Source organism: Nothoprocta perdicaria, unplaced genomic scaffold, assembly GCF_003342845.1.
Source record: "Nothoprocta perdicaria isolate Ctin4 unplaced genomic scaffold, notPer1 scaffold_314, whole genome shotgun sequence".
Taxonomy (NCBI): domain Eukaryota; kingdom Metazoa; phylum Chordata; class Aves; order Tinamiformes; family Tinamidae; genus Nothoprocta; species Nothoprocta perdicaria.
Genome location: NW_020455549.1, coordinates 320113 through 336211, shown reverse-complemented (window position 1 = coordinate 336211; position 16099 = coordinate 320113). Strand labels below are relative to the sequence as shown.

General features: G+C 67.4%; 3 protein-coding genes across 3 annotated transcripts in view; 1 reads left to right on the top strand and 2 right to left on the bottom strand.

Annotated features, from left to right (window-relative positions):
* The window catches only part of FMNL3 (formin like 3), a 16262-nt gene extending 10104 nt beyond the window's left edge, over window positions 1-6158 (top strand). Inside the window, exons 13-25 of the mRNA XM_026042813.1 lie at window positions 181-249; window positions 919-1043; window positions 1125-1327; window positions 2420-2654; window positions 2747-2815; window positions 2919-2999; window positions 3103-3232; window positions 3320-3480; window positions 4541-4642; window positions 4730-4819; window positions 4916-5027; window positions 5144-5242; window positions 6131-6158. Of these exons, the coding sequence (XP_025898598.1) occupies window positions 181-249; window positions 919-1043; window positions 1125-1327; window positions 2420-2654; window positions 2747-2815; window positions 2919-2999; window positions 3103-3232; window positions 3320-3480; window positions 4541-4642; window positions 4730-4819; window positions 4916-5027; window positions 5144-5235 (1469 nt within the window). The 3' untranslated portion in view covers window positions 5236-5242; window positions 6131-6158. The remainder of the gene's footprint in view (window positions 1-180; window positions 250-918; window positions 1044-1124; window positions 1328-2419; window positions 2655-2746; window positions 2816-2918; window positions 3000-3102; window positions 3233-3319; window positions 3481-4540; window positions 4643-4729; window positions 4820-4915; window positions 5028-5143; window positions 5243-6130) is intronic.
* A 1758-nt stretch (window positions 6159-7916) lies between these two features.
* On the bottom strand, window positions 7917-9697 carry ATG101 (autophagy related 101). The gene is made up of 2 exons (XM_026042799.1): window positions 9390-9697; window positions 7917-8800 (listed from the first exon to the last, which is right to left on the bottom strand). The coding sequence occupies exons 1-2, from the start codon at window positions 9639-9641 to the stop codon at window positions 8396-8398; spliced, it is 657 nt and encodes a 218-aa protein (XP_025898584.1). The 5' UTR covers window positions 9642-9697; the 3' UTR covers window positions 7917-8395.
* Window positions 9698-13265: 3568 nt separating this feature from the next.
* The window catches only part of NR4A1 (nuclear receptor subfamily 4 group A member 1), a 3645-nt gene continuing 811 nt past the window's right edge, over window positions 13266-16099 (bottom strand). The window contains exons 2-7 of the mRNA XM_026042812.1: window positions 16047-16091; window positions 15254-15383; window positions 15029-15180; window positions 14754-14956; window positions 14504-14682; window positions 13266-13540 (exon numbers count right to left, since the gene is read on the bottom strand). Coding sequence (XP_025898597.1) covers window positions 13278-13540; window positions 14504-14682; window positions 14754-14956; window positions 15029-15180; window positions 15254-15383; window positions 16047-16091 — 972 coding nt within the window. The 3' untranslated portion in view covers window positions 13266-13277. The remainder of the gene's footprint in view (window positions 13541-14503; window positions 14683-14753; window positions 14957-15028; window positions 15181-15253; window positions 15384-16046; window positions 16092-16099) is intronic.

Sequence of the window (16099 nt, the reverse complement as noted above, 5' to 3'; positions counted from 1 at the left end):
GGAGGGCCAGGACGGGCCGGAGCGCCCCCCCCGCGGCCGCCGCCCCCCGCGCCCCCGCTGCCCGGTGAGCACCGGGAGCCCCCCCCCGCTGGCCGCACGGCATCCCCGGGGTGGTCCCGGGTGTGGGGTGTCCCCCTGGGTGCCACCACCCGGCTCTGATGGCACTGTGTCACCCGACAGGCAAGTGCCCCCCGGCCCCGCCGCTGCCGGGGGCTTCGCCCTCCATCGCCCTCACCGTGGGGCTCTCCGGTAGGAGGAGAGGGGATGGGATGGGATGGGATGGGATGGGATAGGATGGGATGGGAATGGGGATGGGGATGGGGATGGGATGGGGATGGGAATGGGATGGGGATGGGATGGGATGGGGATGGGGATGGGGATGGGATGGGCATGGGGAAAGGATGGGGAGGAGGCCAGGGTTGCATGGATGGAAAGGTTGGGATGGTCAAGGGAAGGGTGCTGGGATGGGGAAGAGGTGATCCATGCAAGGGTTGCGTGGATGAGAAGGTTGGGATGGCCAAGGGAAGGACTCTGGGATGGGGTGCCCTAAGAAGGAGTTGCATGGATGGGAGAGCTGGGATTGGCAAGGGAAAGGCGCAAGGATTAGGAAGGGGTGATCCATGCAAGGGTTGCATGGATGGGAAGGCTGTGATGGCCAAGGGAAGGGCGCTGGGATGGGGTGTCCTGCAGATGGGTTGCATGGATGGGAAGGCTGGGATGGCCAAGGGATGGGGATAGGTCGTCTTGCGGATGAGTTGCACGGAGGGGAGGGTTGGGAAGGGTGCAGGGATGGGGATGGGGATGAGGGGTCCTACAGATGAGTTGCATGGATGGAAGGGTTGGGATGGCCAAGGGAAGGATGCAGGGACATGTCCCACACGCCGCCGTGGGCTGAGCTGGCTGCATCCCCGCTCCCAGCCATCCGCATCAAGAAGCCCATCAAGACCAAGTTCCGCCTGCCCGTCTTCAACTGGACGGCGCTGAAGCCCAACCAGATCAGCGGGACGGTGTTCAGCGAGCTGGACGACGAGCGGGTGCTGGAGGTGAGCGCGGGGCGGCCACGCCGGCGCGGGCGGCCGCGCTCCGCGGCCTTCCCGGCTCCCAAACGCACGTGGCCGTTCCAGGACCTGGACTTGGAGCGCTTTGAGGAGCTCTTCAAGACCAAGGCGCAGGGGCCGGCGCTCGACCTCGTGTGCGCCAAGAGCAAGGCGGCGCACAAGGCGGCCAGCAAGGTGACGCTGCTGGAGGCCAACCGGGCCAAGAACTTGGCCATCACGCTGCGCAAGGCCGGCCGCAGCGCCGAGGAGATCTGCAGGGCCATCCACACGTGGGTGCCGCGGGGCGGCGTGTGGAGCTGGGTGCAATGGGGTGGGACGGGATGGGATGGGAGGGGGTGGGATGGGATGGGGGAACTGGGATGGGACGGGATGGGATGAGGGGAACTGGGGTGCAATGGGATGGGAGGGGATGAGATGGGGAACTGGGGTACAATGGGATGGGATGGAGGAACTGGGTTGCAATGGGATGGGATGGGATGGGATGGGGTCACTGGGGTGCAATGGGATGGGACGGGACGGGACAGGACGGGACGGGACGGGATGGGATGGGATGGGGGAAGTGGGGTGCAATGGGATGGGATGGGATGGGATGGGATGGGATGGGATGGGATGGGGGAACTGGGGTGCAATGGGCTGGGAGGTGATGGGATGGGGGAACTGGGGTGCAATGGAATGGGAGGGGGAACTGGGGTGCAACTGGGCTGGAATGGGGAACTGGGGTGCAACTGGACTGGGATGGGGGAACTAGGGTGGAATGGGGCTGGAATGGGGAACTGGGATACAATGGGACTGGAATGGGATGGAATGGGATAGACTAGGGTAACTGGGATGCAATGGAGTTGGAAAGAGGGAGCAGGAGTGCAATGGGAAGTGTTGGGATGGGATGGGGGAACCAGGATGCGCTGGGGCTGGTTGAGCTGGAATGGAGATAAACTGGGGTGCACTGGGTCTGGATCAGCTGGAATGGTGGGAACTGGGGTGCACTGGGGCTGGACAGGCTGGGACTGAGGGAATTGGAGCTGGTTGGGCTGGAATGGGGGAAATTGGGGTGCACCGGGGCAAGTTGGGCTGGAATGGGGGAACTGGGGGTGCAATGGGACAGGCTGGGCTGGTTTGGCTGGAATAGGGTAAACTGGGTTGCATTGGGCCTGGATGGGCTGGGTTTGGGGAACTCAGTGGGATCATATTAGATGAAATGGGTGCGGGGGGGAAGGAGTTCAGGACACAATGTGCAAGGCCACCAAGGGACCTGGCGGGGCCAAGCGGCGTCCCGAGAGGCCAGGGTGGTGCAGGGGGGCTGTTGGGTGCCCAAGGGGGTGCAGGGGGGTCAATGGGGTGCAGAAGGCGCCGGGGGCCCGCAGGTTCGACCTGGCCACGCTGCCCGTGGACTTCGTGGAGTGCCTGATGCGCTTCGTGCCCACGGAGGCGGAGGCGAAGGCGCTGCGGCAGTACGAGCGCGAGCGCAAGCCCCTCGAGGAGCTGGCCGCCGAGGACCGCTTCATGCTGCACTTCTGCAAGGTGGAGCGGCTGCCGCAGCGCATGGCCATCATGGCCTTCCTGGGCAACTTCGCCGAGAACGTGCAGATGCTGACGCCGGTAGGGCTGCAGCTGGGGCCGGGGGGGCACCAGGAGATGGGGACACCCCCCCCACCCCGAGCTGCCCACCCACCTGGTCGGTGCCCCTGCAGCAACTCAACGCTATCATCGCCGCCTCCGCCTCCGTCAAGTCCTCACAGAAGCTGAAGCACATGCTGGAGGTGAGGGCAGCAGGGACCAGCCGGGCGGGGGGCAACCCTGTCGCCATCCCGGGGACGCTCGTGCCACCCTGAGCCCCGTTTCCCCCCAACACCCTCCTTGCAGATCATCCTGGCTCTGGGCAACTACATGAACAGCAGCAAACGCGGCGCCGTCTATGGCTTCAAGCTGCAGAGCCTGGACCTGGTGAGCACTGCCGGGCCGGGTCCCCACGTCGCTGTGTTCCTGCACCTGGGGGGTGCCTTCCTGCAGCAGGGACCCCCCCCAAATTGCCCCCGTCCCACGGCAGCTCCTGGACACCAAGTCGACGGACCGCAAGCTGACGCTGCTACACTTCATCGCGCTCACGGTGCGGGAGAAGTACCCGGAGCTGGCGACGTTCTGGCAGGAGCTGCACTTTGTGGAGAAGGCGGCCGCAGGTGACGGGCGCCCCTGGGTCCCTGCAGCCCCCCTTTGCAGTCCCCAACCCGGCGCCGCTGACGCCGCGGCCGGGCCTCCTGCCGCAGTGTCCCTGGAGAACGTGCTGCTGGACGTGAAGGAGCTGGGCCGCGGCATGGAGCTGCTGCGGCGCGAGTGCGCGCTGCACGAGCACGGCGTGCTGCGCGCCTTCCTGGCCGCCAGCGAGGGCAAGCTGGAGCGGCTGCAGAAGGACGCGCGGACGGCCGAGGTGAGGGTGCCGGGCGTCGCGCCCGCCTCGTGCAGCCCTGGTTTGGCACGCCTGTGTTGCACCCGCAGCGTAGGCCTTGGGTTGCACCCGTGCTCTGCGCTGGTCTCGTGCAATCCTGCTTTTGTGCGCCCTTTGCTTGCACACCTCCTATTGCACTCATAATGCATGCCGAGTATTGCACCCTCGTGCTTTGCACGTGCTTAGTGCAGCCCTGGTTTGGCACGTCTGTGTTGCACCCACAGTGCAAGCGTTGGGTTGCACCCCTGCTTTGCACTAGTCTTGTGCAACCCTGCTTTTGTGCACCCTTTGTGCACCCTTTGCTTGCACACCCGCTCTTGCACTCGTCATGCATGCCGAGTATTGCACCCTCATGCTTTGCATGCGCCTTATGCAGCCCTGGTTTTGCATGCCTGCGTTGCACCAACAGTGCAGACTTGGTTTGTACCCACAGTGCAGGCCTTGGTTTGCAGCCATGCTTTGCACTGGTCTCATGCAATCCTGCTTTTGTGCACCCTTTGTGCACCCTTTGCTTGCACACTCTTCGTGCACACCCCCTATTGCACTCCTCATGCATGCCAAGTATTGCACCCTTGTGCTTTGCACAAGCCTCGTGCAGCCCTGTTTTTGCACGCCTGTGTTGCACCCACAGTGCAGGCCTTAGTTTGCACCCGTGCTCTGCGCTGGTCTCATGCAACCCTGCTTTTGTGCACCCTTTGTGCACCCTTTGCTTTCACACTCTTCATACACACCCCCTATTGCACTCGCAATGCAGGTCTATTCCTGCACCCGTGCTTTGCACACCCCTCGTGCATCCCTGGATTTGCACACTCCCTGTGCACCCTTTCCTTTACAAACCTCTTGTGCAGCCCTCCCTTTGCACAGCCCTCATGCACCCCTTGCTTTTGCACCCTCGTGCATGCCTCGCCTTGCACGCGCAGCAGCGCGCTCGCCACGCACACCTTGAGCTGCACCGCTGGCTTTGCCCGTGTGGCTCCCTGCACGTCCCCGGGCCTCACGGCGCTTGGGGACACAGCGCTGATGTCCCCGTGCGCCCGGCCAGGACGCCTACAACACAGTGGTGCGGTATTTCGGCGAGAGCCCCAAGACAACCCCCCCGTCCGTGTTCTTCCCCGTCTTCGTCCGCTTCATCCGCTCCTACAAGGTGACAAGGGCTGGTGGCTGCGGAAGGGCAGGGAAGCCCCAAACCTCCCGTTGGTGACACCTCCGCCCCCTGATCCCCATCCCACAGGACGCGGAGCAGGAGAATGAGACGCGGAAGAAGCAGGAGGAGGTGATGCGGGAGAAGATGCTGGCGCAGGAGGCCAAGAAGATGGAGAAGGTGAGGACGGGGCAGAGGTCCCCGCAGCGTGGGGGGCACAGGGGGGACACAGGGGACACATGTCCCTCCCCGGGCCGCCCCTCGTGCCTTTCGCAGCGCAACAAGTGGCAGCAGCAGGAGCTGATCGCGGAGCTGCGGCGGCGCCAGGCCAAGGACCACCGGCCTGTCTACGAGGGCAAGGACGGCACCATCGAGGACATCATCACCGGTACGGCCCCCGCTCCCCGCCACCGCCGCCCGGACGCCTGGGCCCCGCCGGGACCGAGCTCCCGCAGGCGTCCCTGTGGCCGCCGCGGCCACCGTGTCCCCACCCTGTCCCCGCAGCGCTCAAGAGCGTCCCCTTCACGGCCCGCACGGCCAAGCGGGGCTCGCGCTTCTTCTGCGACCCGGCCCACCACGACGAGTCCAACTGTTAGCCCTGAGGTAGGGCCGGCATGGGGCACGTGGCCCCCCCACCCCCCTACATGTCCCCAACCCCCCTGCATGTCCCCAATGTCCCCTGCACGTCCCCAACCCCCCTGCACGTCCCCAACATCCCCCTGCACGCCCCACGGTTCTGCTTCTGCGCTCTCCTGTGGGGCTGAGTGGGGTCCCGGCACGGGGGTCTTGGTGCGGTTTGGGGATCCCGGTGCAATTTGGGCTCCCAGCACAGATTTGGGTGCAATTTAGACCCCCAGCATGGGATCCCGGTGCAATTTGGGCTCCCAGCACAGATTTGGGTGCAATTTAGACCCCCAGCATGGGATCCCGGTGCAATTTGGGCTCCCAGCACAGATTTGGGTGCAATTTAGACCCCCAGCATGGGATCCCGGTGCAATTTGGGCTCCCAGCACAGATTTGGGTGCAATTTAGACCCCCAGCATGGGATCCCGGTGCAATTTGGGCTCCCAGCACAGATTTGGGTGCAATTTAGACCCCCAGCATGGGATCCCGGTGCAATTTGGGCTCCCAGCACAGATTTGGGTGCAATTTAGACCCCCAGCATGGGATCCCGGTGCAATTTGGGCTCCCAGCACAGATTTGGGTGCAATTTAGACCCCCAGCATGGGATCCCGGTGCAATTGGGCTCCTGCTATGGGATCCTGTTGTAATTTGCACCCCACCCCAGCACAGATCTTGGTGCAATTTAGATTCCCAGCCCAGATCTTGCTGCAATCTGGGCTCCCGGCACAGGATGCCGGTGCAAAACCAGGTCCTGGCGCGATGCCGGGTGCCAGGTCGGGATAGCGGGATGGGCCACATGCCCGGAATTAATCCACCAGGGAGAACCCCCCCTAGATCCCGGCTCTGTCTCACACTTGTCCCCCCCAGCCCACAGGCCCGTCCGCCTGTAGCCGCCCAGCAAGGGCGGGGGGGGGGGAACATCCCCGGCCCCCCGCCCCGGCCCCGCAGCCGCCGTTGTCCCGGAGGGACCCGCCGCTCCCGGTCCGGAGCCGACACCGGAAAAGCGGCCGCTGCAGCTGCGTGGGGCTCCGGCCGCCGCCGGGAACACTAATGGCCAAAGGAAAAGGGACCAAAGCCGGGATGGGATGGGGGGGGTTCAGGATGCGCCCCCCCACACGCCCCGGACCCCCTCCCCAGCCCCGCTCCCCCGTAGTCGGCGCTAGGTGTAACTTTTTGTACATGTGAAATATATGGAATATTATACGCAGCGTGGCCTCTCTGCGCCCGGGGGGGGACATATGGGGACAGCGAGCCGGGGATGCAAGCGGGGGGATGGCGGCGCCGTCCCCGTCCCCATGGGGCGTCACCCTGCCGGGATGCGCGGGGGGGACGCAAGGAATCAGGCCCTTAAGCAGGTTTTGCGGGAGAAAAGCTGGGGATTAGGAGGGGGGTCGCAGGGGCCACGGCTGGGGGGGCACCGGGCTGCACTTTCCTCCGGAACAGAGCGGTGGAGGGGGGGGAAAGGGGCGAGATCTGGCCGTGGAATTACCAGGAGCAGGGGAAAAAGCGCTGCGAGGGGCCGGAATTGTCCGGGAATGCCCGTGCGCAGGGGGGCTCCAACGCTCCGGATGCGGCCCCGGGATCCCTGTCCGCAGAGCCCAAAGGGATGGCTCGGAGTGGAGGCGAGCGGGCGGGACGCGCGGGATGGCGGGATGGCGGGATCGCGGGGCAGGATGCGGCCGCGGCCCCCCCGGCGGGCGCGGAGCCGCGAGAAGCTGCCGGGCAGCCAGCAGCCCGCGGGGATTAGCTGTAAAACAGGGAATAAAAGTTTCCCGTAATCCTCTTGGCGGGATTAGCGGCGCCGCCGCGCGGGCCGGGCCGCCGCGGCCGGGGTGACGGCGCCGCCCGGGGGTGTCCGGCGGCGGGGGGGGGCTCCCCGAAACCCCCCGAGGCGACGCAGGACGGGCCGGATCGTCGCCCTGCCGGGTGCGGGGCCCGGCAAGGGGGTGACGCTGTCACATTGCGGTGGTCCCCAAAGTCCCGTCGCGCCCCCCGCCTGTCCGTTGCCTTGCAGTGCGTCCGGGGAGGCGGCCGGGGCTCCGTCCGCGGCGCTAGGTGCCCTCGGCCCCCAGGTCGGCGTCGCGCGACAGGCGCCGCTCCGGCGCCAGCTGCGCCGCCAGGCTCTCCACCTTGAGCAGCAGGTTGCAGCCGAGGAAGAGGATGCCGCAGGCGACGGTGAGGCAGAGCACGCAGAGCACGGCGATCTGCGCCGCCTTGGCGAGCGGCGGCGCCGCCGCCTCGGCCCGCGCGGCCCCGCCGGCCGGCGCCAGCGAGCAGCAGGCGCCCGCGGCCAGGGTGCGCGGCGCCGCCGCCGTGCTGTTCATCCTCCTCCTCCTCGTCGGGGAGGCGAGTGGCGCCGCGCGGGGTGGCAGCGGCGGCTTCGGCAACAGACGGGGAGGGTTTAAGTGATGTCAGGGAGCGTCTTAGCTGCGCCGGGAGACGCCTCCCTGGGGGCTTTTCCGGCAGGAGAATGCCCGGTGCGGAGCCCCCGGAGCACCGGAGTGGTCCCCGCTCGTGCCTCCCTCCTGTGCCCCTTGGACCCAACTAGGACGCGACAGGAGGCGGGTGTCTGGAAATGCTTTATTGTGGCCCCCAAGGAGCCCCCGCGCGCGTCCCGGGGGGTCCCCGGTGCCTCATGCGGCAGGACGGACGCGGGCGCTGCGCCCTGCACACGGAGGGTCCTGGCTCCTGAGCGCCCGGCTCCGGGTCCCAGCCCAGCGGGAAGAGCAGCTCCGGGCGGGCAGGGCACGAGGAGGGGACACAAGCGCCCTTGGAGCGTCGCTTGCTCCAGCACAGGGTTCTCCTCGCGGGCACCAGGGCCGAGGCCGTGCCCAGGGCGCGGGGACGTCGCTCCTGCCAGGAAGGGGGGATTTGATCCCGCGGCTCCCAGCGAGGCCACGGCCATATCCCAGACACGAGGTCCCGCTCCGAGGCGCCGCTGAGTGGCATCTCCCATCAGAGCCGCTTCCACGGGACACGGGCGGCCAGGGGCGCCTCATCCACGCGAGGGACAGGCCCCGTCCCGCTCCCGGCCGAGGCTCTTCGGAGAGGGAGGAAGGAGCCAAGCGGAGAAAGCGGCGCCAGGAGGCAGGGCGGCGGGCAGCGCCGCGGGCTGGGTCCCCGCGCGCGGCTCTACAGGGCCAGCGTGTCCTTGATGAGCCGCCGCATGGTGGTGGTGACCGAGGCGCCCAGCGAGTCCGTGATCTGGTAGGAGATCTTGTACAGGTAGGGCTGCACGTCCTTGAGGCTGGTGTCGAAGACGTTGTCCACCTCGGACTGCGTGGGCATCTTGGGCAGGTACTCGTGGCGGTTCATCACCTCCACGATGTTGATGATCTTCTCGCAGAGCTTCTCGCCCACCTTCTCGCGGCAGATCTGCCGCTCCTGCTCGGTGGCCAGGTTCACCACGTTCACCTTGATGGTCCACAGCTCCCAGGGGATGCACTCGTCGGAGAAGGGCCAGCGCGACTTCTTCTTCTGGTAGAACTCCAGGGAGATCTGCCCCACGCCGTCGCTGCCCGAGCCGCGCAGCGCGTCCTGCCGGGGGCACCGCGCTCAGCGAGGCCACCGCGGAGCCACCGCGGGGACGGCACCGCAGTGCTGGCTGCTCGAGGGCACCGCGGAGCTCAATGGGGCAGCGAGTGCAAGCGGCCTCCTCAGGCAGGGACGGCCAAGTGTGGGGCACGGGGGGCACCGGATCATGGGGCACAGGGGGCACCTGGAGCAGGGAGCCCCGGGGGACACCTGAGCACGTGGCACTGGGTGGCACCCACAGCATGTGGCACAAGGGGGCACCTGGAACACGTGACCCCAGGGGACACCGGTGGTGCAAGGTGGCACCCACAGCATGTGGTACAAGGGGACACCTACAGCACTTGACACCAGGGGACACCCAGAGAACGTGGCACGGGGTGGCACCCGGAGCACGTGGCACAGGGGGACACCTGGGACACGTGACCCCAGGGGACACCCGGAGCACGTGGCACGGGGTGGCACCCGGAGCACGTGGCACAGGGTGGCACCCGGCCGCATCCAGCCGGGATGTGCGCATGCCCAAAGCAGGAGCCCGCGCGGCCCCGCTGGGCGCCCGCGCCAGGGCTCTGCCCCCGGCGCTGCCGCCCCTCACCTTGAACTCGCCGACCGCCTTGCGCAGCGCCCGGTCCAGCTCCTCGGAGGAGACGCGCACGTAGGCGAAGTCGATGAAGTCGCAGTCCACGTCGTGCGTGCCCACGGTGCCGATGGAGTAGGTGCCCTCCTTCTTGTAGTGGAACTTGCCGGTGCTGCGGTGCAGCAGCACGGTGTGCAGCACGGCCAGCGCCGCCTCCTCCACCTGCCGCGCCTCCACCGACACCTCCAGCACCTCCGCGCGGCAGTTCATGGCGGCGCCCGCCGCTGCGGGGGCGACACGGCGCGCTGGGGGCCCAGGCGTCCGGGCCCTCCTGTGCCCTATGGGGATGTGGGTGGCCCCCCCCCACCCAGGGTCCTGCTCCGGCGGCCTCCCCCCTGCAGGGGACCCTGATGAACTGCCCCCCCCAAAGGAACCCAGTAGTGCTGCCCCCCACCCCAGCTCCCCCGCAAGGGTCCCGGGGTCCCAGCTGCTCCCAGACCCCTCCCCAGGGGCCCAGGGGTCCCGCCCCCCCCCAAGCTCCCCCCCAAAGGGCCCAGGTGTCCTGATCCCCCCCCATGCTCCTCCCCAGGGGCCCAGGCGTCCCGGCCCCCCCCCCACACCCAACCAATGGGCCCTGACGCCCCTGCCCCCTCCCTCAGACCCCTCCCCAAGGGGCCCAGGCGTCCCGGGACCCTCCCCGAGGACTCCCCGGGTCCCCCCCCCCCGCCGGGGGGCCCAGGCGTCCCGGCCCTCACCGGCTCCGCCCGCACTCGCTGCCCGGAACTGCCCGTCCGAGCGGAACGGGGAGGGGGGGGAGGGACAGCCCACCGGAAGGGGGAAGGGGGGGAACACGGAGAGGCGGTACTCGCAGGGGGGTTCGCGCCCCCTCCAGCCGCCTTTACGCCCCCCCAGACTCTTTTATCGTGGGTTTGAGGCCCGGTTAATTCCGGTCCGGGCCTCGGTGCGGTCCCGGCCGCGGAAACCGTCCCCGGGAGCTCCCCCCGCCGGCGGCGCCCGCTTGGTTCGTCCCGGAAGGAGCGACCATAGAGCTGAGGTGCCCGCGGCGCAGAGAGCCCCACTTCCGGGAGGGAGTGAGGGCGGGCGCGTCCCGCCCCCTGGGCTGGAGGACCGCGCGGGGGCGGGGGAGGGGGGCGGTGACCGCTAGTGAACCCCGGGCCACGGGGGGCGGGGCCCGGGAGGGACAAGGGGGCGGGGCGTGGAGTCGAGGGCGGGGCGTGGGGACACGGGACAGATATTGGGGACATAGGGGGACACAGGACAGTTATTGGGGACATGGGGGGACACAGGGCAGTTATTGGGGACATGGGGGGACACAGGATAGGCATTGGGGACAGGGGGGGACACAAGACAGGTGTTGGGGACAGGGGGACACAGGAGAGGTATTGGGGACATGGGGGGACACAGGATAAGCATTGGGGACAGGGGGGGACGGAGGGACACAGGACAGGTAGGGGGACAGGAGGACACAGGGCAGTTATTGGGGACAGGGGGACACAGGACAGGTATTGGGGACATGGGGGGACACAAGGCAGGTGTTGGGGACAGGGGGACAAGGGACGGGACACGGTGGGGAAGGGGCGTGGCCGTGAGGACATGCCACAGGGGACATGGCCGTGCAGCACCTGGGATGGGATAGGGGACACTGGCACATGGGGGAACAGGACAGGGGGACACAGGTCTGGAGACCCTGGGCGACAGAGGGACACGGGCAACGTGGAGCCACGGAGGTTTCGTGCCCACGAGGGACAGGAACGCAGAGGGACACGGGGGCTATGGGGACAGAGGGCCGCGTCCCCGCAGTTATTTTTCCCAGCCTTGTGCAGGGTCCCTGTTCAATGTCCCTGTGCAATGTCCCTGTGCAGTGTCCCCATGCAACATCCCTGTCCTGGTGCAAGGTCCCCCTGCAGCCCTGCCCTCCATGCAATGTCCCCATGAAATGTCCCTGTCCCAGTGCAACACCCCCTTGCAGTCCCCATGCCTCGTGCAGAGTCCCCATGCAACATCCCTGTCCTGGTGCAAGGTCCCCACGCAATGTCCCTGATCTGGTGCAGGGCCCCTTGCAGCCCTCCTGCCCCATGCAATGTCCCCATGCAATGTCCCTGTCCTGGTGCAAGGTCCCCTTGCAACCCCCATGCCTCGTGCAGTGTCCCCATACACTGTCCCCATGCAATGTCCCTGTCCCCGCACGGCGCCTCGCAGCAGGGCCATGCCGGCCCCCGCAGGGAAGCGCGCCCGGCACGCGGGAGCCGCCCGCCTGCGTCACCCCCCTTTGACCATTGTGCGGGGCTGGGGACACCGGGGACGCCGGGGACAGAGGCGCCTTGTTGTGCGCCCGGCGCGGGGCCGCGGGCCGTCCTGCCGCCCTCAATGCGCCCCTTGTTCCGCCCCGGCCCCGGGCGGCTCCGGCTGCGGTTGTGCCACGGCCAAGGTGGCCCTGGCAGCAGGAAGGGGACAGCCCTGGGGCAGAGGGACCGCGCCATGTGCCCCCCCACCATGTCCCCAGCTCCTCTCCCCTGTGCCAGCATTGCAAAGGCATTGCACAGTGACAGGGGCTTTGCATGGTGGCACGTCCCTGTCCTGCATTGCGCCGGGGACCTTGCATGGTGACATGCCCACGTCCTGCATTGCATGGGGTGCCAACGGCCATGCGTGGTGACATGTCCCTGTTTTGCACTGCATGGGGCGCTGGGCACTCTGCACGGTGACATGTCCCCGTCCCATATTGCATGGGGTGCTGGGGACCTTGTGCAGTGACCTATCCCCATCCCATGCTGCACGGGACACTGGGGACATTGCACAGTGACACGTCCCCATCCCACAATGCATGGGGTACTGGGGACCTTGTGCAGTGACATATCCCGATCCTGTGCTGCACGGGACACTGGGGACCTTGCATGGTGACATGTCCACGTCCCACATTGCATGGGGTGCTGGGGACCTTGCACGGTGACATGTCCCCATTCCACATTGCATGGGGTGCTGGGGACCTGGCACAGTGACATGTCCCTGTTTTGCACTGCATGGGACGCTGGGGACCTTGTGCAGTGACACGTCCCCATCTCATATTGCATGGGGTACTGGGGACCTTGGGAAGTGACATATCCTGATCCTGTGCTGCACGGGACACTGGGGACCTTGCACAGTGACATGTCCCTGTCGCGTATTGCATGGGGTACTGGGGACCTTGCACAGTGACATGTCCTCGTCCCACATTGCATGGGGTACTGGGGACCTTGCACAGTGACATGTCCCCATTCCACATTGCATGGGGTGCTGGGGACCTGGCACAGTGACGTGTCCCCGTCCCACATTGCATGGGGCACCGTGGCCTTGCACGGTGACATGTCCCCGTCCCGCGCTGCGCAGGGCACCGTGGCCTCGGTGCACGGAGCCCAGGGGGGGGTGAGGGGGATGGTGACCCCCCCGCGGGTTATTTTGGGGCAGATAAATCAGGCGGGCGACAGGTGCGGGCGGGCGGGGGGTCAAGGGCGGCGGGGCCGCTCCGTGGGCGACGTGTGTCCCCGCGGTGTCCCCGCGGTGTCCCCAGCGCTGCAACCGGAGCCGCCGGCGCCCCCCCACAGCCTGCCTTAAATAGAGACACGGGGATCGGGGATTGGGGGGGGGCATCGGGGCGGGGGGGTCGCTAATGGAAACCTCCTGTTTTGGGGCGCTCTCAAGTTTTACGTACAAGTTTATATACAGAAAAAAAGGCCAAAAAAAAAAGAACAAAAATAAAAGGAGGGAGAGGCCGGAGGGGGGGGTGTCACCGCCCCCCCCCACCTCTCCCGCACTATGTACAGGGCCGGGCGCTGTATTTACAAGGCGGGGGGTTTGTACAGGGGGCGAAGGCACCGGGGGTGGGCGGGGGGGCAATGGGGGCGGCCCCTAGAAGGGCAGCGTGTCCATGAAGATCTTGTCGACGAGCGGGGGCGGCGGCACCAGGTCCTCGAGCTTGAGGTAGAAGATGCGCTGCAGCCCCTGCGTGCAGAGCGTGCGCAGCTCGGGCAGCTTGCCCAGCAGCTTGGAGAGGGCGCCGGCGCGGGCGCCCTCGGGTGCTGCCGCCGCCGCCGCCGCGTGCTCCTTGAGGCAGCCCACGATGCGGTTCTGCAGCTCCTCCACGCGCCGCGGCTCCTTCAGCCCGTGGCGCTCTGCCGTGGGGAGAGCCCCGGGCGAGTGAGGCGCGGGCGCCCGTGACGCCCATGGCGAGGGGGCACCGCGGCGGCGCAGTGCGGGCAGGCAGCGGGGGGACAGGCGGCGAGGAGACAGGGACGGGGGCAATGGGATGGTGGGGACAGGGATCTGTGCAAGGGCATGGTGGGGACAGGGACAGGGGGAATGGGATGGTGGGGACAGGGACTGGGGCAATGGGATGGTGGGGACAGGGACCTGATGCAAGGGCATGGTGGGGACAGGGAGGGGGGCAATGGGATGGCAGGGACAGGGACAATGGGATGGTGAGGACAGGGACGGGGGCAATGGGATGGTGGGGACAGGGACAATGGGATGGTGGGGACAGGGATCTGTGCAAGGACATAGTGGGGACAGGGACAGGGGGAATGGGATGGTGGGGACAGGGACCTGATGCAAGGGCATGGTGGGGACAAGGATGGGGGCAATGGGATGGTGGGGACAGGGACCTGTGCAAGGACATGATGGGGACAGGGACTGGGGCAATGGCGGGGTGGGGACAAGGGACCTGCGCAGGGGCATGGCAGGGACAAGGACCTGTGCAACGGTGACACCAAGACCGATGCAGTGGTGACACCAAGGCTGGGACTGGTGCAGCAGGGACAGGGACCAGTGCAATGGCATGGTGGGGACAGGGACCGGGGCAATGGCATGGTGGGGACAAATGCAATGGTTGGGACTTGTGCAATGGTGCAGCAGGGACAGGGAGCAGAGCAGTGGCATGGTGGGGACAGGGACTGGGACAATGGCATGGCGGGGACAAATGCAATGGTGCCAGCATGGCAGGGAACGATGCAAGAGCCTGAAGGGGACACGAATGCACCAGTGCGGTGGGGACATGTGCGATGGAGGGGACAAGGCCCAATGCTGCGTGGTGGCGGGGAACAGGACCAAGGCAGCACCGCGGGCCCCCCCTCGCTCACCCGTGATGATGACGAGGGCGGCGAGGCAGGAGAAGGAGGGCACGTCGACGTTGAGGCGGTGCAGGCTCTGCGAGAACTCCAGGATGGCGTCGATCCAGTCGCCGAAGCCGCGCACGCACTGCAGCCGGTGCAGCACGACGCCGTTGCAGAAGATGAGCTTGCCCTCCTCGGGCTTGGAGCTGCGGGCAGAGCGGGGCCGCGTCAGCAGCGTCCCCAGCGGGTCCCCGCCGCGTCCCCGCCGCCTCCTCACCGATAGGCAAGGCGCAGGATGAAGAGCTCCAGGAAGGCGGACTCGAGCAGCAGGTCCTGGTCCTCGCGGGGCAGCTCGGCGAAGCCCTGGATCTTCTCGGCCCACTTGCGGATCACGTCCATGGAGCCCGTGAGCAGGTCGTAGAACTGCTGCACGTCCACCGAGTCCTCCTTCTCGAAGCGGCACGGCGCCGACTCCTGGAACTGCCGCCGCGGCGTCAGCGCCCGCCGGGCGCCCCACGGTGCCGCTGCCGCCGCTGCCGCCGCCCGTCCCACCTTGGAGTAGTCGAGCTTGGTGGCGCTGGGCACGGAGTCCATGTGCGCGCGCACCAGCGACGTGATGAGGCTGACGGGCGCCGCGTCCTGCGCCTGCTTCGGCTTCGAGGGCAGCCGGCCCCGGCGCCCCTTCAGGCTGTCGGTCCGCACCACTGCGGCGGGCGGCAGCGTCAGTGCTGGGGTCCGGCCCGGGCGCCGCTCCCGGCCCCCGCGTCCCCCCCGTACCTTCCTTGACCATTCCCACGGCCAGGCACTTCTGGAAGCGGCAGAACTGGCAGCGGTTGCGGCGCCGCTTGTCCACGGGGCAGTCCTTGTTGGCCAGGCAGATGTACTTGGCGTTCTTCTGCACGGTGCGCTGCGGGTGGCGAGCGGGCTCGGCACGCGGCACCCGCTGCACACAGAGCCCCTCTGTGTCCCCCTCCCGCCGGCGCTTCCGCCGCGGCATCCGGGATTGTGCCGGGATTGTGCCCGCTGCCCGGCGGCTCCACGGCCGGCATCCTGGCAGCGGCCAGTGCTTGGCGTCCCCACGGCATTCTCCTAACCTCCCTGCGTCCTGCATTCCCACAGCATCCCAGTGCCCGGCATGCCTGTGGCATCCTCGCAGCATCCCTACAGCCTCCCTGCAGCTGGCATCACTGCACCCTGCATCCCTGGCACAAACCTCATGGCATCCCTGCATCCCTGCAGCATCCCAGTGCCCAACATGCCCTCAGCATCCCTCCAGCATCCTTGCATCCGGCATCCCTGCAGGAACCTCAGAGCATCCCTGCATCCCTCATCCCTGGAGCATCCCTACAGCATCCCTGCATCCCTGGAGCATCCCTCCAGCATCCTTGCATCCGGCATCCCTGCAGGAACCTCAGAGCATCCCCCCATCCCCACAGCACCCCACAATTCCCCCTCCAGCATCCCCAGGTCCAGCATCCCCTCAGCATTCCCATGGCATCCCGGCATCGTCCTGGTGCCCAGCATTCCCACAGCACCCCGTGCCCGCCGTGCCGGCCACCCGCTCGCTCACCTTGAAGAAGCCCTTGCAGCCCTCGCAGGTGCGCACGCCGTAGTGCTGGCAGG